The sequence below is a fragment of the Hoplias malabaricus genome, chromosome 2 (assembly GCF_029633855.1).
Source record: "Hoplias malabaricus isolate fHopMal1 chromosome 2, fHopMal1.hap1, whole genome shotgun sequence".
NCBI classification, from domain to species: Eukaryota; Metazoa; Chordata; class Actinopteri; order Characiformes; family Erythrinidae; genus Hoplias; species Hoplias malabaricus.
In genome coordinates, this window is record NC_089801.1 from 14,222,434 (window position 1) to 14,247,849 (window position 25,416).

At 37.2% G+C, this 25,416-nt stretch overlaps 2 protein-coding genes across 7 annotated transcripts in view; one reads left to right on the plus strand and one right to left on the minus strand.

The window, feature by feature from the left end:
• apbb2b (amyloid beta (A4) precursor protein-binding, family B, member 2b) overlaps window positions 1-6,888 on the plus strand; it is a 56,642-nt gene extending 49,754 nt beyond the window's left edge. For 5 of the 6 annotated variants that reach the window (XM_066657203.1, XM_066657238.1, XM_066657212.1 and 2 more), the window contains 4 exons: window positions 16-99; window positions 197-312; window positions 1,018-1,197; window positions 1,838-6,888. In XM_066657203.1, the coding sequence (XP_066513300.1) occupies window positions 16-99; window positions 197-312; window positions 1,018-1,197; window positions 1,838-2,008 (551 nt within the window). In that variant the 3' untranslated portion in view covers window positions 2,009-6,888. The remainder of the gene's footprint in view (window positions 1-15; window positions 100-196; window positions 313-1,017; window positions 1,198-1,837) is intronic. The other variant, XM_066657230.1, reaches the window with a different exon arrangement.
• Window positions 6,889-8,421: 1,533 nt separating this feature from the next.
• Window positions 8,422-23,435, minus strand: LOC136675865 (putative methyltransferase NSUN7). The gene is made up of 12 exons (XM_066652656.1): window positions 23,042-23,435; window positions 20,147-20,205; window positions 19,917-20,050; window positions 19,303-19,455; window positions 18,432-18,615; window positions 18,048-18,261; window positions 17,576-17,719; window positions 16,903-17,004; window positions 14,459-14,576; window positions 11,209-11,311; window positions 9,242-9,462; window positions 8,422-8,566 (listed from the first exon to the last, which is right to left on the minus strand). The coding sequence occupies exons 1-12, from the start codon at window positions 23,433-23,435 to the stop codon at window positions 8,422-8,424; spliced, it is 1,971 nt and encodes a 656-aa protein (XP_066508753.1).
• Between the last annotated feature and the right edge of the window lie 1,981 nt (window positions 23,436-25,416).

Here is a 25,416-nt window from a genome sequence, read left to right on the forward strand (position 1 = left end):
TTCTGTCTTATTCAGCAGAGTTCCCTACACCAAAGACTGAACTGGTACAGAGGTTTCAGGTGTTGTATGTTGGCATGATGCCAGTAGACAGACCCATAGGTAAGTTTCATACACAATCTTATACTCTTTGTATTCAAATACAAACTCCCTCACTCTCACACTCACTCAACCACTCACATGTGGCCTGTTTTCTCAGGCATGGACATTCTCAACAGTGCAGTGGACAGCCTGATGTTATCATCAGCCCGAGACGACTGGACTCCGGTGATGCTGAATGTAGCTGATGCAACTGTCACAGTCATCAAGGAGAAGGCAATAGCAATTTTTATTTAAATGTCAAGCTGCGCAATATCTCTCTCATAATCAGTTTGTGTAATTTGGCCTTCATTTAATGTTGTTCAGTTCAGTCATTTTTCCGAAGAAAATGAGTGTGCTTACATGTACACAATAATCAGAAAACTTCAGAAAATAATCCAATGCTCCATCAAACCAGGTTCTAAGCACTTAATTGGGTCATTTATGTCTGTTTCATAGTTTTAGTGTTAAATTAAATGTTTAGTGGTCAGGGTCTGTCTAGTTCTGTTTCCGCATATGCACAGATTTATGGATATATTTAAGCTAATCTAAGAATTGAAAATGGAAGAAAAATCCTGTTGCTGATTTGCTTAGTAGAGTTTGATTGAAAAATGAAAATCTACTATCTGAATGGCTGCAGTTGAAAAAATAATTGACATGTATGCCATTCACTCCTTCCACTGGTGCTCCAACCTGCAGCATAACCACATGCTCTGTTATATTGTATAGGTTTAGGGCCTCAGGTTTAAAATAGACTATAAGGTGGGCATGTCAAAAAGTTGGAAACCCCTGGTCTGCATGACCATTTAAGTAAACAGATAAATACTGAAATGATCATATTATTGGTGTGCAGATAAACACATTCATTGATATCATGAGCCTAATTATGTTCAAGTCTCTTTTAAATGATGCTGTAAACACTGACATCATTTCATGTATTAGGAGGAAGAGGAGGTTCTTGTGGAGTGCCGTGTTCGTTTCCTGTCATTTATGGGTGTGGGCAGAGATATTCATTCATTTGCCTTCATCATGGACACAGGCAACCAGCATTTTGAGTGTCATGTGTTTTGGTGTGAGCCCAACGCTGGCAGTGTGTCGGAGGCTGTACAGGCTGCATGCATGGTCAGTATATGGATGCTTAATCTAAACCTGCTTATAGCTCTTGTATCTTCACAGCTGTACCTAACACAGACTCCAACACTAAAGCTAAAAATCTTAATATAAAAGGATATGTAAAAGAAATCATGAGTTTTGTGTGATCCTGTTTGATATGTTACACAAATTAAGTCAGAGAATTAAAGACTTACAGTTCAAGACAAGTTTGAGATATGTAGGTTTGGGTTGGTAATATGTCTTTGGAGAAGGTAGGAAATGGCTAGAGTTTGCTTCTTTATTTTTACATAATTGGACAAATGTATACTGGAAATATACTGTCAAAACAAAGCCATGTTTCTTTATTTCTGTTACGTAATCTATTTTTTTTAACCCCCATTTCCCTTATTTGCATTCTGTGGAAATTTCATTAAGAATAGACCAAGGCAAATGTGATCAAAATGATTTGGGAACCTATACTGAAAGTTAAGGACATATTTTCTGTCTCCTGAAATGTTACCATTTCAGTGATATGAAGTTTTATTCAAACAGCCATCAGGGAAATTGTGTAAATTAGATTTCACTTTCCTTAAAATTATTTCTTAACAGTGATTCAGTAAAATAAATATCCCCCTCTCACTATTTCTATTTCTGTTTTCCTCTATTGCAGTTGAGATATCAGAAGTGTTTGGTCGCTCGCCCGCCATCTCAGAAGGCTTGCTCACAGGTGCCACCTTCAGACTCTGTGACTCGTCGTGTCTCCACCAGTGTCAAACGTGGCGTTCTGTCCCTCATCGACTCGCTCAAGCAGAAGAGGCCAGTCACTGAGCTGCCTCAATAATTACACACACATTTATACACACACAGAGACATTCTTGCCCACACTCACATACACATTCATCCAGCATGCCTGAAAGCCTGCATATGTGCTCTGCATCTGGGCTGAAGAGGAAGAAATAACCAAGAATGAATGAAATCATCTGAATCTGAATGGAAATGTGTTGATGCCAAGCAAAGACTCAAAACACATAGCTCTATACATGCCATACATGCATAAATTAAATCTAGTCCTGGGGCCATACTACAGAAGCTACCGATTCAAAGACTTTTAAAAATAAATAAAAAAGTTAGGAAATCCTAACCAAGATCAATATTCATTAAAAAAACATACACAAGGATACATACATGCAAGCCTTAGATGCAATCAAAGTATTTCAGAAATGTTTATTAGCTAGACATATACCATGAGGGAAAATGCCAAAATATGCACTGAAATGGAAAATTTAATAGAGTATGGTGCCTGTAATCCCCTCTGCTGTTTAACCTGTTATTGGCACTTATTAGACTCATTTTACATTTTCCAGGATTTTAGCCAGTATACAAGCTATGCTATCCTGATTCCTTATAAAAACTAGCTGATTAATAGCCTTTCTACCCCAGACCCCCCTTTACAACCGAAAAGCTGAGACTTTGTAAGTAGTGCAGTGTCCAATTTGCATAAAAGCATAACTTAGGTTGAAGTTGATAGTTTAAATTGAAAGTTAAAATGGAAGGATTTATAAATGAAAGACATTTTGTCTAATTGGGATGAGTCTGTGATACTCTTATAAGGAGTTTGAACAAGATTATAAATGGGAAGTTTTCTGCAATACCTATTGTTTAAAATTGGATCTTGTCATGATGCTTAAATAGACAAGATTTCACAGTTAAGATGCTTCTGTAATTAAGAATGCTATGTAATCCAGGACTAGGCTTAATCCCTGTCCAATTAACAGACCTTACATGTGCACCATTTGTGCTTCATCATATCTAACTTGTTGTGGATCCACCTCTGCCACCACTGTCAGTCGTGACTTTAATCTGCATGGTTAGCCACACCTCTTTGTTGTGATACAAAATAGGCTCTGTCCATCTACAAAAACTGAATTCTGGGGCCTGTCAGGATCATAGATTTCACTAAGATTGAGGTGTGTGGGAGCGTGTATGTGTTGGATACTCCAGATACGACTGCTCAACCTCACTTGAGTTTCCTCTGTACAATCCCAGCTGACTGAAGTAGGTGCATGAATGTGTGTGTGTATGTACATGCTTACCGTATATGTGTAGATTGTTGCTGCTTCATCAGAGCTTCTAAAGCATCTTTAGATGACTTCTGAACTCCTACACAAAGCATGTATGTTTATTTTATTTAATTTTTTTCTCATTTCTGTGTCACTGCCTTCATCGTCATTGGTGAAAGGATGGTCAGAGGTATGTAAGCCTGTCAGCTCCAGGTATAAAAAAAATCTCTTGTTCTATTTCTCCTTTTCAGTTTCTGACATCATGTAGTCAAAACTGACTAGGTATCTCAAAATAACGACTTGCCTGCTCAAATAAGTAGGAACATATAGTTTATTAAAATGATGACTTGCGTAATACGTAGTGCTGTCAAAATTAATGCATTAACGCAATCTGGAATTTAACACATACTTTTTTTTTTTAAACACTAATTGTTCGACCAAATTTGGCCAAAATTTTGCCTCTCGTAATTCACACTTATTATGGATTCTAGTGACATATTAGCTTTATTAGTTTTATGCAGCGATGCAATACAGCTTCACAGCTTCAGCTTTATGCTGAAATATATGTTAAATATAACACACACACAGCTCTTGTTTTTATGAGTCATGAGCTGTGCTGTAGTGTTATTTTTTCTCAATTAAAAAGCTTGAATGCTAAAGTGCTTCCTGAAAGTTTTATTCAGTAAATGAAAAGAATCTAATTCCAAAATTACTTAAAACTACGCATATTACAATAAAGTTTCCTCAAGCCATGATGTCATGCATATCACACTACATTTCACTTCCTCCCAAAAATACTAGAACATATATAAATAAATTTCCTTTTTGTTGATTTTAAACTGATTATTTTAATTTACATTTAAACATCTATTATTAAAGCATTAAGTCTTAAGAAGGGACAGTGTGATTAATCACAATTAATTTCAGAAAATTGTGCAGTGAATCTTTTTTTTATTATTGATCAACAGCACTAATAATACATCATATTTGCAAGAGGCTACATCAAAAAAAGAAACATTATTTTGAGAACCCTGTCAGTATTTGAGAAAGTAAATGCAATGTCAACAAGTACAGTACAAGTATTTTAAAAGACACTAAGTAAATATTTTTACATGCTGCTGTCAGAAACAGAAAAAGAAAATATTTTTTTCTCTTCTACCTGGGAGTTTTTCACTTCCAAAATAGGAGCGGATGAGTGGACGGACAAATGCGTACAAACAAGTGACAGAACCTATGACACCACAATGCTGAGTGTTAAATGTGTAAATACAGATCAAAATTTTCACCCAAAAAGACTAGAGTAATAAAGAGGCTGGGGGGGGTAATAAAGGGGCAGGGGGGGTATATATATCCTTTTTTTTTTTTTTTTTTTTTTACAGCCCCAGTTCGTTGGATTCACATCAGCACTGCTGAGTTGGAACTATGGCATGAAATACGGAACATATGCCCCCCCTGACTTGAAACGGAAACGCCCCTCCTGCTGTGACAAATCCAGCCCTAAGGATCTGTGAATGTGTTTCAACAGGAAAGTTGCCTTCACAATCAAGCAAGGCTCCTATCGATGCTAAATTGAGGTTGAGAAGAACGCTTCTTGCGCTGGACAGTTTATTTGCATAGAGATGGAATTGAGCTTAAATATAATGCACCCTCCATTTAACTCATCCAGTTGTTCGGGGGCAGATGAAGGGGAGATATCAGTGAGATCACATTCGGAAGGAAACGCGCTGGACCTTAAGGAACTTCTCAAATAAGCAGTGCTTTCATGTGATCGGACATATTGAACAGTGCTAAAAACAACGGAAACATACTGTTTCAGCTCTACGCCTTTGTACCCATCACAGTCTCATATCCATTTGCTTCTCACTGAACATAGACACGTATGTGAACCCGCTGCACCATGGGGTTTAGTAGTTCTTCCTGCCATGCCAACTGCAGTCCTAATATCATTGTTCTCTCACAGTGGGGATCAAAGCAGTCACTAGTATGTGTGTGGGTACAGTATCTGTAAAACATTTTTGCAAACACGTCTCACGTTATAAGCTACCTTTTTAATTTTTTCCAATTTTGAGATGGTTTGATTTTGTCATAGTTTTCATTTCCGATATTATTTTGCCTTGGCACGGTCTTGTGAACATGTTAAATGTATAAAATCCATTGTATGTGCTGTAGATAAAACCAACAGACAACAGAAGCAAAGAGAAGAAAAAAAAGAGGGAAAGACAGAAGAATCTATTTTATGGTTTTTGAGGGACATTAGATGTAAGAGATGGGGATATGAACAATAAGTGTCTAATCTATGCATTCTTTTAGCTCCGAGGACAATTATGGGAGAAAGCTGAAAAAGACACATTGCCTTGCATGTCCCAGGACAATTTCAGAAGAAAAAGAAGAAAAATATGTACTGAACAGAAAAGATATTTTTTATTTTATTTATTCTATTTTATATCGGTATATATTGGTTTCATTGTAATCTGTTCTATGCTCAGACATTCTCTTCACCGTTGCTCACATGAAACAAATCATGCCATATTTCTGGAGAACAAAAAAGACAACCTTAAAGTCCAAAATCCTTGTACAGTTGCCCTGGTTGATCATGTGAAGTTTGATGTTCACTTACAGAAGCTGCCATTGTTGCCATAAAATTTATAGGGTAAATACACTAATCTGATACCAATATCCTAGCCATTGTATGCAGACAAATGTTAGCAGTTTAGGAAAGTGCATTTTAGTAGATGTTATCTGAAGAAGGACTGCCATAAAGATGTTTCTCACATCTTGATTATTTATATGTTTTATATATATATATATATATATATATATACACATTTTTTTATTATTTAAATTTCCATCCCCGCATTATCTGAATTGAGGGTGTGTTGCAAATTTCACGTGGATTTCTAAGTGACCTGGTTTTTAAATTTGAAAAAACACTAATGTGAAAATTACCAACCAATGCCAATTTAATTTATTTTTGCTACACAAGTCTACTAGAATATGTATTGCAGGAAACATTAAGGCTAATGCTGTCAGACAAAGCAGTAAACCAGATGAACTTAATTAAACCATAATTACACTATAAAATATTGGTTTGAAATTCAGTCCAGTCTAAACATAGTGATCAGTATCTGTGCAGTGCTGATGTTCATAAAATGTTCTGCCAGTCCTGATATTCTGATTAAATTGTGCAACAAACCTAGATTGTTCACACCCTCAATTCCAGCACAGTGTCAAGAGGAGAATGTTAGTGTGGTAGTTTATTTTTATACACAAAGCACTTCATTTTACTTTTCATAATCTGTTTTTTTTTTTTTTCTCTATTTTTTTTTCTTGTTTTGAGATTACAGGTCTTTACAGTTCTCTGGAACATTTCAGTGTTATTAACAAGCCATTTTCCATTCTCTATTGTAATCTGTAGGTTGATATTTGGTAAGGTGCACTTGGAGCATGCAAGTACAGAGATCAGCAGAGGCCTGTGCAGAAAGATAGGAGTGCTGTCCTCTTTATAGCAGGGCAGTGGCTTTCTTCAGATTAGGTAGAGACCTGTATTTCTGGTCACATACACAAAACACACTTACATTCTTGTGGAAACGTTGGCTTCTGCTCTACACTAATTTGTACACCATATTAAATGTAATCTGTTGTGAGAATAAACGGCATATCAAAATAATGACAACCCATTTCTTTATTATACTTTATTCACATACAGTATTTTCACTGACATGTGTTTTCATATAATTAAAAAAACAACTATCAGAACAAATTATAAAAATTACATGATACTAAGCCAATTATACATTTTTGTCATAAAGTTATAATCCCGCCAAGCAATGAGGCCTGTGCTTACTTCTAAGCTGTTTAAAAGTTTGAAGACACCCCCTCATAATCAGTGGACAGGTGCACTCATTGTGGACATAGATATAATGGTGCACTCACAGCTTGTCTCCATAAAAAAGCATTTCAGATACAATTGGAAGCTCTGGAGAAGCTGTATATATGCCATGTGAGCTGAATGAGGTAACAGTGCTTAATGTGAGATGGAGGGGAATTAAGCTCCCCAGCATTGTGCACTGGAACTGCTGCATCAGAAGTGATGTGGCTTTATCTAAGATGTTTGGGCTTGTGTTGGTGTGGTCTTTTTAAAACACAAATAAACATTCAATACGAATGCCTTTCTTCACAAATATTCTCATACCTGAATGCTATCATGTCATGTAATCTAGTGTAAAGCCTTTCAGATGAATAGAAGCTGTTGTTACTTAATAACCAGTCTACTGCATGGTACCTACTCATGTCTGCTCTAATCTGTTTTTTTCTGGAATAAGGTTCCTTTTTAGTCTCCACTCACTCATGATTCCAAGTGAGCCGAGTAGGGACTGAACCGTGATCTTGCAGAGTGTCGACTACACAATGATTTGCAGACATACACGTGAACTCTGGAGAAATTCTAGAGAAACCTCTGATTATTGGGTATGGAGATGGCCGATAGTGGTCCTGTCAGATGTGCTCTTGCAACTGAAAATTTGCTGCTGGCTTTGGCTTGGGGTGGTGCCTGTGCAGCGTGTGCAGGAAATATTCCTGAACATTAGTGGTTCCATTCTTTTATACGCTGACCCTGACTTTACACAGAGTCTCTACCAGGGGACGAGCAGGATACAGTCAGTATAAGGTCCAGGACGAATGTTGAGGGTGATTGCATTAACACATACAGCTCCTCAGGGTAAACTCTGAATATTTCTGGGTGAAAGGGACTTAGGTGTTTGTACACCATGGTCTTTTAAAGAGGTTCTAATGTTACTTGGATTAGAAAACCCCCAGCAGATCATGGTTCTGTTCAAAAGTTTTAGCTTCACTGCAAGTGCTGTAAATCATCTGTTCACATTAGTGAGAACCATATATCAAAAACAACCTAGCTGTTAAAAAACTGACAAAACACTTTGTATGACTGACATATTTATAATCCAATAGTGAATTGTAAATGTTTTCAGTACCATGTAACGTTTACAATACTCTATCCATCAAAAAAATAATAATATTTAACTGTATAGCATTCCCTTCATTTTTGTAATCTTCTGTTGACATACTAGCAGAGTAATATTGAAAACATCAATACAGCAAAGTGTTTTCTTTTTAATTACACCACATACAGTAAATGAAACTGATCTTGAATAGCATTGGACTGAGTATTTAAGTGAGGTCAACTCCTTGGTGCTAGGCCAGAGGTCAGTGCCAAGGCTTTGTTCCTGACCGGATGGAGTCTCGACTCTGAACGACTGGTGGTCGGTGAGAGTCCATTGGAGAGGCATGAACTAGTGGACAAAGAGGTGGTTGAGGACTGCAAACTGGAAGAGAGGAGTGTGCGACCATCCGCAGAAATGGGAGGGAGCACTACCCGCATGGATCTAACCATGTCCTTTCCAGATTTATGGACTTCTCTCTTAAGTCTGATTACAGTATTCAAGTCTAGTGCTGTAGGTGGAAGGGCAAGCACTACTTCTTGCAATGGGTTCTGCTGAGGTTTTGTTTCACTGAGCTCTTTGAATGGTAACTGAAATTTTGGAGTTGTTATGTCTGAGTTTTGAGGTGGTGTTGGTGTTTTTGTTTGTGAGTGGACTGTAGAAGTTGGTGGTGCTGGAGTGGTTCGTACAGGAGTTTGTCGTTTTGTCATTTGTTTCTTAGGTTTTTGCCCCTTTGTTTTATGAATGCTAGATTTGTTTTTTGTTTTCTGTTTTTGTTTTGTTCTCTGCGATTTTGATTTACGCTTTTGTCCTTTTGCTTGCTTATTTACAGCACTGGATTCCTTATCTGTTACAGAGTCGACCAAATCTGCTGCTGAAGTTTTATCTAGAGCAACAGAGGCATGATTAAAAGTTGAAGAAACTTCATTTAGAACAAAGGAAGTACGACCTGAATCTGTGGAATCCTCACCTATTAAATTCAAAGTCTTTTTTAAGGTGTTGACAGATGCACTACCAGCTCTGGTATGGAGTGCAGCAGCTATATGAAATGGTTCATACTCTCTATCAGGGACACTGAGGTCATTTGGAAGTCTGCTGGTGTCTGAAATGGAAGGTGGAAGGGGGAGGAGGGGAGGAAGAGTTGCTGCTGCTCCTTTTTGCTTCCATCTCTTTTTTTGCTTGACTTGACTTGGTTCCAGGGTCATCAGACCAGCCAGGAGCCCTTTAGCCGCTGCACGCGCCAGTACATCCTGCACAGTTTCTGGTTCTGATTGTTCCTGCTGTTAAAGACATACAGAGTAAAAAATGGTTAACTGGGTATTTAAAACAAAACAATGGCGTCAAAATAGGTTCTAAAGTTCTGAGAACTAAAAAACAATCCATAACCAATAAATGATATTTTGTAATTGAGAAAACTTCCATTAATATTGTGAGTTATAAAAACGTGTTTGCAAACAGAATATTTCTGTATATAGTTGTCTTTTTTTTCCGCTTCCATTCTACTTTATCTCAGTTGCGCTTCTCTCAGTCTCGCTGTCGCCTCTTCCAGTGTTGAACAATGTGAAAATGGATGCAGAATTCTTGGAGCAGGGATGAAAGTTACTGTTTCGTACATAGTTAATTGAAGCTAAAAAATATTTGTCTTTAATTCTGGGAGGCTTTTACTTAAAAATGAATAGGGAAAAAATACTAATTTCCATTGAACTATTATGTCTACAAAAAGTTTTAAAGAGGTTTAAAAATTCAGTCATTCTCCTGCTCTGTTTTATTTTATGGTAACTGTTGTGTGGTATTAACAATGCTAATTGTCATTTTATTCAAAAACCAAAAAAAAATAATAATTTAAAGGACAAGCGGGAAGAGTTTTCCCATAACTTTGGGATATTGTTGTATCCAAAAGTACATGTGAGTTTTGGTTTAGATCAAAGATGATTTAAAGATGATGTTTTTTTTTTGGAACATAATAAAATCATCATCTTTAATGTTACCGAACCTAAAACCTAAACAAAAAATATTTTCATAAAAAATTATTTTATACAATTTCAAATTCCTAATTTAGTGCCTCAGGTTGGTACACACACTAACAATGCAAGGTAAAAATTACATGGTCCTATTGAAAACCCCTTTTGCAGACTGTGTGATGGTTATTTTTGTGCATGTGTATAGATGCTGATGTGGTCAGACAACAGGATGTATTATTTAGACAGAGAAGCAGTGCTGCACTTCCAGAATTTAGGACAGCAGTACAGCAAGGACTGGAGTCCTTGAGTGTGTGTTCTTCACAGATCCAGATATACAGGATTATAAGATATTTTTTTGAGCTGATGCAGGACTAAGAATTATGGTGGTTATACAGATATTAGTGCATATTTTGGTTTTTTTTTTATGTAGAGAAGGTATTATAGGCTTTCATTATTGGATATATCTATATCAACACACAGCGTCCATCAAGCTGTCTACTCTTAACATATTCTGTATGTCTTATATATTATGTATATATTTTGTAAACACTTATAATTAGTAAATTCATCAATTCACCCATTGTGAACACAGACACCCAGCTTCTTCTGTATCTACATAGAAAAACATGAAACAAAAATGGGGCACTCTAGAGCAGCTGCATATGAGTTTTGGATTGCGATGCACCAATGCCAAGCATCAGCTAGAAGAACATAAACTCCCCAGCACCTTTTGGAGTTATGGAATACCATCTAATAACTTTGGGACGAGTTGAAATAGTGTTTGTGATCCAGAACGAATCATGCATCATTGGAGCCTGGACTCACTAATGTTCTTGTGGCTGAATGCAGCAAAACCTCCTTAGCATTCTTCCAACATCTAGTTTACAGCTTTCACAACAGAGTAGTAGCTGTTGCTGCAACAAAGGTGGACAAAGGAATTAACCCCTTAATTCAAAAGAAATGTTTAAAGGGCAGGTGCCCACAGTATTTTGGCCAGAAAGTGTAGGTCTCACTGCTTAAACAGATGATAATACCAGAGTGGCCCACACAAGCACATATACATACATCTCGCTTAAGAACACAGATGAAGCAGCCATCAGTGGAGTCTGACTCCTCCAGTTTGAAGAACTTTTCCTCTCCCTCCTCATGCCATCCTGTAGACGCTATCCTGAAGAAATAGAATATAGTCAAGACTGTTTTTTTCTGGGTTTTTTTTTTTTTTTTTTTATCTGTATCTGCTGAATTTGTAGAATATATTTTATATATTTACCTCAAACAATATCAGTTTATAACAGATTAATTTATTATACCCTATAATAAATTACAAATCATCTAGTGGAATTATTTGAATAAGTGTTTGACAAAATGCTGTTCAGCTACTCTCTTGAAAGACCTGCAGTGAGAACAGAGATGTTCTAAATTAAATCTCTACATTGAGAACACGGTCAGGTAATTCACTATTTTCTCTGTCGTCTGTGTTGAAATTGTATTAAATAAATAATGTGAGCCAGTAAAGTCTACTCATGTAGCTATTGTTTGCTTCTGCTGCAACCAAAGCATGTTGTTAAGTATTTTAAAGTAAGTGAGAAACATGTCAAATGTTCAGCCTTCAATATTTGCTCAAACAAAACCACTACCGCTCATGAAGAACTACTTAAGAGAAGAAAATATCTCTGAATATTGGAATGCGAGCACAGAATGGTCCCTGAACACACAGCACATATCAGAACTTGCACATGGATTTTCAGGTAGTGGTTTTTCTCATGCTTATAGTGAACCACAATCAGTGAAACACTATGAAAATATTCATTTTCATATAATGTCTAAATATAAAACTTGAAGAAAAATGTTAAGATCACTTGACTAGAAATGTTGGCTTTTCTCAATTTTGAAAATTTTATTTTCTATTATTGAAGATTGAAAATAGCACACTTGAATATGAGCAAAAATATTAGAGCTTCCTAAAAGAGCTTGTGTGTAAACAAATCGTCCTCAGTATAAGATCCGTCGCGGTGGGTCCGGAGCCTACCCGGATTCACTGGGCGCAAGGCAGGAACACACCCTGGAGGGTGTGCCAGACCTTCACAGGGCGACACACACGCTCACACATTGACTTACACCTACGGACACTTTTGAGTCTCCAATCCACCTACCAGCATTTGTTTTTGGACCATGGGAGGAAACAGGAGCACCAGGAGGAAACCCACACGGACACAGGGAGAACACATCAACTCCTCACAGACAGTCACCCGGAGTGGGACTTGAACCTCCAGGTCCCTGGAGCTGCATGACTGCGACCTGCTGAGCCACCGTGCCACCTCTTTAAATTATTTCATTGTAAATAATAATAAAATAACATTTATGATAGGTTTTTGATATGGCATTGGCTTTAAACTGATGTTAATTTAAGCCTACTTGACATTGAATAGATGGTAATGTGGCCTGTTATCCAAAATGGTTTTAACACTCCTGCTTTAGCTTTTTTATATGCTGCATGTGTACATTTCTGTGTGAGTTAAGGATAATGGGAGTATGAGGTTTTACAGGCTTGTGGCCCAAAAAATCTTGTAGAGAACAGCAGCATTTAATACTCTGGACTACAGAAGCTGATGTTGCCATGGTTACTGACACTTCTTAATCATTGGAGGTAGTGGTGTATGACGGGAAGGATTTCATTCTGAAAATGTTTGAGCTTTGATAGAGGAGGGTAACGGAATAGTGTGTTTGAGATAAGCAGTTCCATTTGAGTTTATTAAACTAGGACTAACTCCACATGGAGGCAAGTGTGGGATGAATGTAAGCTTGCAGTTTGCATGGCTTATATTCTTAGGGCATTAGCTTCTGTTTAAAAAAAATGTAATTCGCCTTGTAACTCCAGTTTAGAAATAAAGAACAAAACTATAAAAATAAAAATGGAACAAAAGACCTATTTACACCAGAAAATCCCTGTTTTATTTGATTCTACAAATATACATAAACAGAGATTACTCAGACCGCATTTCCAGAAAAGCTGGGTTTTTGGGAAATGCAATAAAACAAGAATCTGTGATTTGTTAAATCCTTTGAATCTTGTTTTAGTCTTTGTCTATCTATAGTGATTGTATTTTGTACATAAATAACATATTTAATATTTAAAGCCTGCAGTCCACTCCAAAAAATTTGGCACAGATGCAAAATAAGATGGAATCCTTTATACAACTTTCAAGGTACACTACCCTAAAACACCCAATGCTTTTCTAGCAAAGATGTTTCATGACTCAGAAACAGTAAACAAAGCAGCCGCCATTTCCCTGCATTTACAAGCCTTTACTGTCCAAATCCACCTGAAATATTTTGAATAGACAATGCTGGTGTTACTTATCGATTTTCCTTTCCACCATAAAGGAGGCAGATCTTATCCACAATTTTCATATTCAAACATTTCGTTCAACATTACATGTGTCCATTTAACAATTCCTTGGTTCTAGAAGTCTCTGTTCCACCTTAAGATTTAAACCTAGCGCGCTAACTTTTTAAACTTTTTGAAGCAACTGCTATTCCACTTTATCCATTTAAAACACACAAACCAAATGTATTATTCAACCAATTATTCACAATTTTCATATTCAAGCATTCCACCTTAAATGGGTGAGTTTAAGAGTCGCTTGTTTTTATAAACAAAACTCGTTTTAAAACACTTATTTCCCATTTTATCCATTTAAAACACAAAACCAAGTGCACATCATGTCACTAAAACATCTACCTACTAGTGAAACACTTATATTTGCTGTGTAAATATACCATTAACTATGTTCACTTGGTCATTTTAATGGCTGCGGGACACTGTTTGTAGACCTGGCCACACGGTGGACTGTAAAATGATTGGACAGAGGGCAGGATGACAGGCAGGACCTCTGAGGGTGGGATCATAAGAGTTCAGCACCGGACTGGCCACTTGTCAAAGAGAATATCCTGCTTTAGCAATACTATGAGAGGCAGCAGTGTATTAGCTTTCACTGTTTCCTTAATCTATGATCACTCACCCTGGACATTTTAAGACTAAGTACAGTAAATATCCTACAGATTACTGTTTTATGGGTGATTGTTTTATGATTAAATTGGTTTGCCAACCTGATCAAAACCTGATGATTCCTAGTTTGATTCCTAATTATAATAATGTAAATTTCTGAATATTTGTTGTATTGATATTTGTCTACTTTACAAAAAATAAAAAACTTCAGAATTCTGATTGTATCTGATTTTCCAATCAATGTTGACCCTTGTGGACCTTTATAGCTGAGTGTGCATTAGGTGCATGTACATATGTGTGTTATACCTGAATGGTCGTAGCTTTGGCCTGACAATTGCGTTCTCTAGGGCCCGCTTCACCAGAAGCTCATTCTCCTCTGGGTACACTGAGCATGTACTGTACACCACAGAGTGCACCTTGGGAACTGTTGTTCAAAATATAAATCATAATCATCAGCAAGGGCCCAAGTACTTTAATAAATTGCAGATACTAATACAGATAATTCATTCATTCATTGTCTGTAACCACTTTTCCAGTTCAGGGTCGTGGTGGGCTCGGAGCCTACCCAGAATCACTGGGCGCAGTGCAGGAACATGCCTGGGAGGGGGCGCCTGTCCCTCACAGGGCAACACACACTCACACCTATGGACACTTTTTGAGTTGCCAATCCACCTGCCAATGTGTGTTTTTGGACCGTGAAAGGATACCCATGCGGACACAGGGAAAACACACCAACACCTCACAGACAATCACCCGGAGCGGGACTTGAACCCATAACCTCCAGGTCCCTGGAGCTGTGTGACTGCAACTCTACCTGCTGCACCACTGTGCTGCCCTAATACAGATCAGCCAAAACATTAAAAAAATCCTTTCTTATATTGTGTAGGTTATGATGTCAGAGCAACTCTGACACCTCGAGGCATGGACTCCACAAAACATCTGAACATGTCTTGTGATATCTGGCACCAAGATCGACTGAGATTTGGAGAATTTGAATGCCCAGTCAAAAATGTAAATTCTGTCATGTTCCTCAAACCACTCCTGAACACTTTTCACTGTGTGACAGTGTGCATTATCCTGCTGAAAGTGTCATTTTGGAATACTAATGCCATGACGGGGTGTACTTGGTCTGCAACAAAGTATAGGTGGCTTGTGGTAAGGTATCATCCTTGCTGTCTTCCAGTAGAGCATCCCAATGCCATCTCCACCTCGGGAGAGCAAAGCACATAAACCGGGCTTTCAAATAGTGTAAATGTAAACATGATTCAACAGTCCAGTCTAGTTCTGAGGTTTACATTCCAATTGTAGGCACCTATGCAAAGCAGTTATGATCGCAAGTTATAAACTGCCATGAACAGCTGTGATGCACTTTGTGTTCTGACACTTTTCTTTTATGGCCAGCATGAACATTTTTTAAAATTTGTTCTTGTATTCAGTTTGACCAGAGAGACTAGCCTTCATTCCTACAGGGATCAATGGGCCATTTTCGCTCGTCACCCTGTTGCCAGTTCACTGGATGTCCTTCCTTGCACCACAATCTACTAATTGCTGCATACCAGAAACACCCCAGAAGACCTGCTGTTTCTGACCAAGTCCTCTAGCCATCATTGTCCAATTTCAAAGTTGCTCAGATCCTTAAAGGCAATGTCAACGATTCTGGGGAACTTTTGTCCTCCCTAGTTTGTTTACATTCATAAGTTTTTTATGGTGGACCGGTATGTTTCAGGGGAAAAAATGACTGTTGTTTTTACGTGGCTGAAGTATGTCTGTCATCTAAGCACCTCCAGATTAAGGTTCTCTGCCATGAGCAGAGTGAGAGAAAGCCTTGCATTTTGGACTGAGACCCAATTTTTTTTTATTTTTTATTTTTTATTTTTTACCGTGTACTAACACTAGGGCCTCGTAAACACATTAGACATGTTTCTGGCACACAAATGGAGAGTTTAGCATTAAAATCCCAACATTAAAACTGAAGAGTTAGCAAATGGTCATCTAAAGTTAAAAAAATGTTTTTGATTAAAATTGTGGTAATTTGAAATACACCAACTTATATAAGGTATAATGTTATATCCCACCATTTAACAGGTACCAAAAGAATTAACTTCACCAGTTTTAATTTTGGGATTTTAATGTTGTGGCTGATATTTTTATTTGGATACTGTTAACATCTGTTATAAAGAAAAGAGAGCAGTTTTACAAAGAGTTTAAGTAAGAATACCGAATGAGCCTGTGGTGCTGTTTTGCAGTAGGCTCACTGTTAAGGGGAAATGACTTGAGAAAATAGGATGAGAGAATCACTGTGGGGTAAAACAAGGTGAATAAAATTCTCTCATGGATACACACACCCACACAGTGTAGATGATTTGATGGAAATCACTTTTGCATTGCAGAGTGAATGTGTAATGGCTCGAGCTTGTCTATACTGAAGATGTTGAAAAATAGCTTCAAACTAAGAGTGGGAACAACAGGGGCACTGTGAGAAAAAATAGAAGGTAAGTCGGTCCCATCCTGCTGAATTAAACACTGCACAAATGACAAAACAATTGCCATGAAATGATAGCTGTAATAGTGAGCCACTATTTAATAGTGATGCAGTATTGCTGTATTTATTACTTTCAGTATCAGTATGGTTCAACACAAAAGAATACTTGGCTTGTGTGTATCAAGGCTGGTCGTTTGTGTTTTGAGGGTATGGACTGATTGTAGCCTAATTGTTAACGTGTGTGTTCGTGTATGTGTGCATGTCTTACAGGTCAATGCGTGGCTGAGGTCTTCCATCTGTTTAGTAACCAGTAAATCCAGTTTTGTGTCTGAGATGATGCCCTGAGCCAGGTCCCTCAGCAGTTCCCTGTCTGGTGAGAATTGAACAGTTCTAGATTATAGGCACTAATCAAGACTTCTCCAAGCAGCAGTAAGGTAAATAGGTAAGAATTGTTTCATTAATTATGCAAAGAGTTGTGATTTCCTGCCCTCTACCATAAGTTACATAGTGCAGTTTCTTAGCCCAAAGTAGCAAGGCCAGATGCTGTATTCTTCCTATTAGAAGTTAGCAAATTATAACAGTGATTTTGAAGCTGTAATTTTAAGGTAAAATAATTACCTAGTGCTCCTATAATTACTTTTTTAAATAAATCATACATTTTTTTATATGAGGTACGGTTCACATGACGCTCACAAGGATGCTCTTATGGGGGGATATTGGTTATGAGCCAATTTATAACCAAGGCCCCCCACACAGGGCTGGACATATTTAAAATAAGATTAGCACAGAAACTCTGATAACTCCAGATCAGTACAATGCTTCATTAATAATGTGTAAAAGAATCATTAGAGATAAATAACTGAAGGCTTTTCTAAATACTCACAAGAAATCCAAAAAAGAAAACAATTAACAGAATTTTCTTAATCTTCCTGTTGCCATACCTCCATTTTCCTGAAAGATATGTTTTATAGGGTTGCTAAGCCCAGACACAGTACAGTGTGGCAGCAGTAGAATGACCCGGACCTTTTGAATTTGGGGCTCCCATTCATTCAGCTCTCTAAAGTCTTCTGAGTGAAACTGCACATCTTCACACACAGATAACATACCCATTAGACAAACATTGGGTGGACATACTGCAGATGAAAAAAAACATGTGACATGTGAATGACTTAAAAAATAACCCTGGACCTTGGCAGAATCAAGTTTTCTTGTAACTTAAAATGTTGATAATAGACAATACTTTATGATTCTACAGAGATGCACTGCTCTTATGAAGTAACAAAAGCCATTTGTCTGCGCCCCCTTGTGGACAAATTGTACATTTACTTAACACGAGTGTGTTACAAGCCACTTCCACAAGATGCTTCCACATTTGCAGGACTTCAAAGTGCTCAGAGCAAATGACTCTCTCACTTTTACAGCCAATGGTATCGAGTGTAGACTGTAGCCTCTTTTTCTGGGTGGAGTGAGCAGGAAGCCCACAGAGGTGGACGCGAGCATCACAGCCAGAAGCATGGACTGCTACATGAGCCACAGTCTGAGCAGAGAAGAATCCCACCATCAGAACATCTGCACCTTTTGCCAGCAGGGAGGATACTGCACTTATGGCCAAACTATGGGACTTATCCTTTAAGAAACAGACACAAGCACATATGTAAAACACATGCACACAGTGGAAACAGAGCTGAGCTTGTGTACTGTATGCAGGTCATATATAAACAGATGGGACATCCATTCAGATTATTGTTGGAAAGAATGGACATTATGTATTTAAGGCTGAATGTGTTTGAATCTGACCTGTATTATAAGAGCGTGTTTGGTAACAATTAGAGTCTTGTCTAGATGGTGATGAGCTTGTTGGGGAAACAGCAGTATGTCAGGACAGTGTGCATCTTTACAAAACACACTTCCCTCCAGATGAGGGTGTGAATCCACCTGGACCAAGCCTACTTCCCTCAGTGTCTCACAGGCTTCTTCTACACTGTGGAGACAGTGAGCAGACACCCGCACCACACACAAGTGCTTGTTAAATTGGTGTTCAAACGCATGTCGTTCTGTCATTTTTATTTATTATGTAGCCCCTATCATTAACTCTGGGTCAAAGCTGCTTTGCTTTTCTTTCTTGTTCAAAACAGATATATTTTACCCCATAATGTCTATAGATTCCCCAGTGTTTGGCGTTAAATAGCATTCAAATTATAATGGACTGCTATTTTTACTGAGTCAATGAAAATTTAATCTGTTGTAATCATTAAATCATTAACAACAGCAGCAAAATCAACTCTAGTCAACTTCTGCCAAAGCAACTAGCTGCGCTGGGAAAAACATGCTGGTTTACATGGTCTATCATAACGAGCCTGCCAGGCTTATGCTATTAAATAACTGTAGTATTAGTAATAAATGTATTTATACTCTTTAACACCCTCTTATTTCAGAAAAACCTGTGACATTCGAGGGAATATTTTTCATAGGGAGAAACCTAGGATGGAAGTGTTTGTTTCCACACGTTGTTACTATTATTTTTAAAAATGCCATTCAGTTTGCTATAGAGAAAAATGGTTTAGATCAAGATATCTTAATATGGACATGATGCTGATTACAACACTTGTATATAACTGTGTTTATAAGTCTATAGCAGTGTGTGTGTTGTGTATGTGTGATTGTCTACCTAATTTTAAATGTGTTGACCCAGGCACACAATGGAAGTTTGTGTTTCCTCTGGTGTTTTAGTCTAAGACTCTTTGGCAGAATGTCTTCAATAGACAGCAGATTCTTCTTTATTCTGCACCGAGCCAATGAAGCTGCAAGTTTGGTCCTAAAACTAAAACACATTTATAGATGCAAACAAAAAAATCTGCTGGAAATTAAAAAAATTAAAAATCAAATTAATATAAGGCATATGTGTGTATACACACACACACACACACACACACACACACACATATATATAATATATATGTGTGTGTGGGTGGGTGTGTTAATGGACATTTCCACATTGCAGTGTAAAACTGAATGAATGGGGCAGCAATGCATGGCTAAAAGGTTTTAAAAACATGGCAGATATAGCTAGCTACATAAAATATTATTATGAAATAATAACGTAATCAAGTATTGAGAGTCAGTACGTGTTTAGTAAACTAAACTGAATAATGGATGAAATCTCTATGAAACATAATTAAAATGCATATTTTGCATTGCAAAATATCTTTAAGCATCATATCATATTACTATTACCCACCCCAAATGTTCTGTATACCTTTAGAACATATCATTTTTATAAACCTGAAAAGCCTGCTCTCTGTCCTCCTCACTTCCTCTATAGTTGCCTCTCCTTCTGTCACTGCTTCTCTGGGCCGGAACTTCCTGTCTTGGAGGTCGTACAGCATGACCACCACAAGAGACGTGAGGCTGTCTGGCTAAACATGAATATTCATGTAAACACATATTCACTCAAGGATGTGGTATTATTTAGAAAAGATTCTGGCAAGAATTTGAAGAGAATGTACACTTACTGTTTGCTGAGAGGGACAGAAGCAACTGTCTATCAAGGCATCCTCCAGCAACTCCTGGACTGTGGAGAGAAAATAGTGGGAACCTACTGACCATTCATTTTAACTTGACACCATGGGGACAACTAGCTTACCTGAATATTTCCACAATGCAAACTTTTACAGCAAGGGACCAGGATAGGGAGTGATGATCATTTACATACCAGGAGTGCATTCTATTATTGTAATCGTATTTTATAGAGCATTCATGACACATTTTCTGACTCAGAAAACCTGCTTCCTTAAAGTGGTAATTTTCATTTATATTTATGGCGTTACACAGTTCCAGAGATGCAGGCTAATAGCATTAGCATACTTGGAATAGAAGTCTTATTGGGACAGCTTCCAGAAAAGCTGGCACATTTGGAAAATGCAGTGTAAACATGATTCTGTGATTTTTTAAACATTTTTTAAACTTTTCCAGTAGCGGTTAAAAATATTTTATTTGGGTGGCACAGTGGCACTCTAGGTAGTGTCACAGTCACACAGCTCCAGGATCCTTGTGGGTTGTGGGTCTGTGAGGAGTTTGGTGTGTTCTCCCTGTGTCTATGTGGGTTTCCTCTGGGTGCTCCGGTTTCCTCCCACAGTTGAAAAACACATGTTTGTAGGTGAGGACATTTAAATGCAGCAGGGGTGTGGGGGAGGTTGCCTTGCTCTACAGCCAATCAGAGAGCAGCTCTCGCCTTTTAACACATCAGACATTTAAAGGAACACTGTACTCAGTGAGAAACAAGTGTAAACATCAGAAATAAACTCAGTACATCAGAATAAAACACACCATACCTAAGGGTTTTTACTGTTTGGTGAGGGGTAAATGGCCACTTGGTGAGGGACAGGAGACTATCCTATGAGTTTATAGAGTCTCATAGAAAGTTAAGAAAAACACTAAGATGTTGCTTAAGATGTTGACATTAGGTCTAGACAAGATATATACACTGTATTTTTGCAGTAAAAGTAATCATTTTCCTTATGGAGAGCTTGGGGGTCTAAAGAGACTCTTAGAGAGGCCATCTGTCCACTGTCTGCTCCAGCTTCAATAACTTCAAATAGGTATGAGGTATCAACTCCAAATTTTACCTGATGAAAGTAGACCCATGGAGACACAATTTTAAAAGTAATGGGACTCATGAACTCTTTAGTTTATAGTCGCTAAATTTATTATTTATTTTCAAAAATATGACAAGCGCCTACATTTTTTATGGTTTTTGTAAGCTTTTGACCACTTCATATATATTTCAGGACCTCTAAATGGTTTCTTTTTCAAATTTGAAGGGTTTTCTGTAAGAATAAATCATGATAATGTCCCTAGTTTATTCACTGCCTGAGGAATGGGAATATCGGCTTTACATATCGGTCATTGGCCACTACTGCTGTCTAAAAATCGGCATCGGTATCGGCCATCAAAAACCCATATCGGTCGATCACTAATCTAAAAACTTCCTGAAGTCAAAATGCTGGGGAAGGAAAAGCAGAAAAGTTGTGAACCAGAGAGAGAGAGAAGGGGGAGGAAGAGATGAGAAAAGTGGGAAGGGGACAGGGTGATAAGCCTGGCCACAGAAACATTCAGATTTAGGCAGGAGCTTCCCAAATGACTTCCTCTTCAATAATGCAGGGAAAGGTGGAGGGAGGGCTGGGAGATGAAAAGAGAGAGAAGAGGGAGGTGGATAGGAGGAAGGAAGAGAGAGCATAGATAGGGAGGATACAGAAAGTGGCACTTTGATCTGCCACAAAATGGCACCTGCTAAGCAACTCTACTTATTCAGACATTTTGAGACATTGAACATTTTAAAAACCCTGCTGTCTTAAAACAGTTTCTGTACCGTTCTCATTTACTTCCAAAATATTCTTACATTGTTAATAATAAAAATGGTCTTACACCTACTCGTGATATAGTCACATATATAGGGCACTGCAATAGTCACATAGTCACATACTTTTGACATTTTTTGCGACAATATCACAATCATAAGTGAATGGGTAATTCAAATTATTGGTGTAAATAAGGTTGAGGGAATGTTTTTGTAACTTAAGAAAAACGCTCTGAAAACGTTAAAAAAAACTGGACAAAAAAGGTAACATTCCATCGCAAAGTTCACCCCAAACAAAATAGAACATTATGGGAAAATCCTAGGGGCATAATTTTGCAGTGTTCTAACAATGTTCCAAGACAACATTCCTAGAATATCAAATTATTATAAATTATTATTATTATTATTATTATTATTATTATTATTATTATTATTATTATTTATTTATATTATTTATTATTATTATTTTTATTATATTATTATTATTATTATTATTAAATTATTATTATAAATTATTGGTTTAAAAGTATAATAAATAAATATATTAATAAAAATATAATAAAATATGATAAAAAATAAATTATTGGTTTTATAAGTTTGAGGTAACATTCCCTGAATATTTTTAACTTAGGAAAAATGTTCTGAAAACATAAAAAACTGGACTAATTCACTTCAAGTGCAACGTTCTCACAACCAAAATGAAACATTAGGGGAACGTTCTGAGAAAGTAATTTTGTTAGCTGGTTCGTACCAGTGTTCTAAATACTAAACTATATACCCAAATGTTAATAGACACCTGCTATAATTCAGTTAGTGAATTCCACTACTTTAATGTGTACCTATTTTGGACAGCATTTAACTGTGCATGAACTCTGGACCAGCTGCACATGGGTTTCAGGGCACCATGCCCAGTGTCGATCACAGGTGAATTGAGCACCTAGTACTAGACTATGGAGCGGTGGAACTGCATTTGATAATGAGATGGAGACCATATAGTACTTTTTTAAAATAAGTTATAATTTATAACAAATGCATGAGTTTAGTCACTTACATTTTAGGGCATTGAATGCCAGTTCATGTGCCCACAGTTCGTTTTGCTTTGAGCTGGAATCCTCTCCATATAGCAACCCAGCAGTATCCTGAATGTGGGTGGGAGTAGTGGGAGCATAATGGATGGCTTTGTGAGTGAGGGGCTTCTCTCGGTGAGCCATTTGGAAGAGGTGGGCCGCATGAGAGTACACACAGTCAGGAAATCCCAGCCTTGTTTTGTCTTTCTGCGCTATGGAACTCTCTATGGAGGAAACTTTAACAATTGCCTTCTCAGGGGCCTCCTCAGCAGTACAGAGGCACGGTTTGAAGAAAGGGCTGTCTGGAGGAGGAGTGAACACTACAGAAGTGATGTCATCAGGAAGAGAGTTCTGATCAAGCAAAATCTGAGACGTCATGTCAGGTGTGATTGACCCTCCCGATCAGAGAGGTGAGTTACCTGTGCACACAAACACAATGTCAATATATGTAGACGTAGAATACTGTACGAGTGACGTAGGCCATCATCAATGTTTTTATACTCCAAAAAGTACAAGTTATTCGTTTTTTATAAGATATTTTGAAAAGATTTTTTTTATTTGATCTTTTTTTTAATTACATTTAAAATAATTCAATATATGCATTAAGGAAGAGTTATGTGAAAAGCTAGGAATTTAGAAGAAAAGAGTTCCATAAATTATTATAAAATATATTGAAAAATGGTCCTCTAACCACTCTGACACCTTTAAGACCATCAAAACTGTCTCCATCACATAAACTGTACATAAAGCTTTGAGAGACAGGATAAAGTCAAACTCAAGTTTTACTTCCAAGCTGAAAATACCCAGAGGTGTTTGTGCCCAATCTTTCACAGTGAGAGGACAGCTGAGAACTATGAGTCTAAGACCAAATATTGGAGGTGTGGAAAGTTATTCCGTTTCGGTTTGGTGTATGTTTTCTACTTTCTTCTGATTATAAAATTGAATTCATATTTAGTTCAGTAAAACAGCTGAATACAATTTCCAATTACGCTTTTACAGAAATAATTAATGAAGATTATTAACCATAATAATATTAATAAAGTTTTATTTTTTTTCTGCACACACTAAAATAACTTAATAACATAACAATATCCATTACATTTAAATAGTAATGTCCTGTTCTACAAATGAAAATTTGTAGCTTTTTACAGTTTCACATGTAAATATAATTACGTTTGGAGTTAAAACACAAATGCAGAAAATGCTAAAAAACGAATATTAAAACTGACCTTCTAAGAAGCTAGTGTTGTGTCAGGCCACCACAGAAGCTGAGAAGAAATCGTGAGAATCAGATACTAAAGATGACACCCTCCCCCTCTCTCCCTCTCTCTCTCTCTCTCTCTCGCTCTCTCCTTCTGTTTCTCTCTGTTGTTCACAAACACACTGTGAGGTCAGGTGTCACCTCTTACAACAAAGACACTGCTATCAACATTCAATGATGCTTAAAGTAACCTCTGAACTGATGACTAAGTGAATTTTCAGTCACTTTATTCCACACGTGCACACAGGGGGCAGTAGTGAGTAATGTTTGTTTACTTGATGTCTGTTAATAACACATTTATTGGGCGATGAGGCCTAAAACATGTTAAAATTGTGTCAGAAACGTTTCAACGAAAGCAGATGGCAAAGCCAAAGCAGAGGAGATGACAATTAGTCTGGACCTCAAGGGATGAAAGAGAGCTGCAGGACCACAAATAAAAAATCTTAAAAACTGTTGGATCAAGGTGGCTAACCAATTACTTTAGTCACAGGATAAAGATGGATAAAAAAGTACAAGTAAATAATCTTTAAAACAAAAGATGTTATTGTGTCTTGGCTGAATGTGTAAACACCTGACCATGAAAGTGTAAATACAAAGGAGACACTGATATCCATTTGTTTCAGATGGTACTGAGCCATGTCTAAATACCTCTCTTGCTTCAAGATGCAAAAATGATCTTTACACTTGCCAAACATTTCCACTTCAATACAGTTCTCTAAAGCTATGGCTGGGCAAGATTCCATTTATTATTATTTTTTTTTTTTGCAAGCTTTTATTTTGTTTTATAATTCTACCCGTTGTGTTGTCTTGTGAATGCTTGTCTTATCTGTGCAGCACCTTGGTCAACGAAAGCTGTTACAAAAGTGCTTTATAAATTAAAATTTACTTACTTATACTCTTCAGAAAAGTTTTCATTTTCAGAAGTTCAGTCTAAGAAGCAGGGTGCATTTTGTGCATCTCTATAACAATTAATCCAAAATATATTCAATAATATTAAGCTCTTGACTCTGTGGCAAGATGTCTGGTAACATGGCTCAACAACCCCCTTCTTTATATTTGCACATTTTGTTCTTTTTTTCTCTTGCCTTTTCTCAGAAA

Coding starts and splice junctions, on each gene's coding strand:
- LOC136675865 (XM_066652656.1), bottom strand. CDS start 23,435: ATGACGTCTCAGATTTTGCTTGATCAGAACTCTCTTCCTGATGACATC. Junction 19,456..19,916: donor ACAGAGAGCAGGCTTTTCAG/GTTTATAAAAAT, acceptor AATGTGTTTTAG/TTTTAGGACCAAACTTGCAG. Junction 14,577..16,902: donor CCTCAGCCACGCATTGACCT/GTAAGACATGCA, acceptor TTTGAACAACAG/TTCCCAAGGTGCACTCTGTG.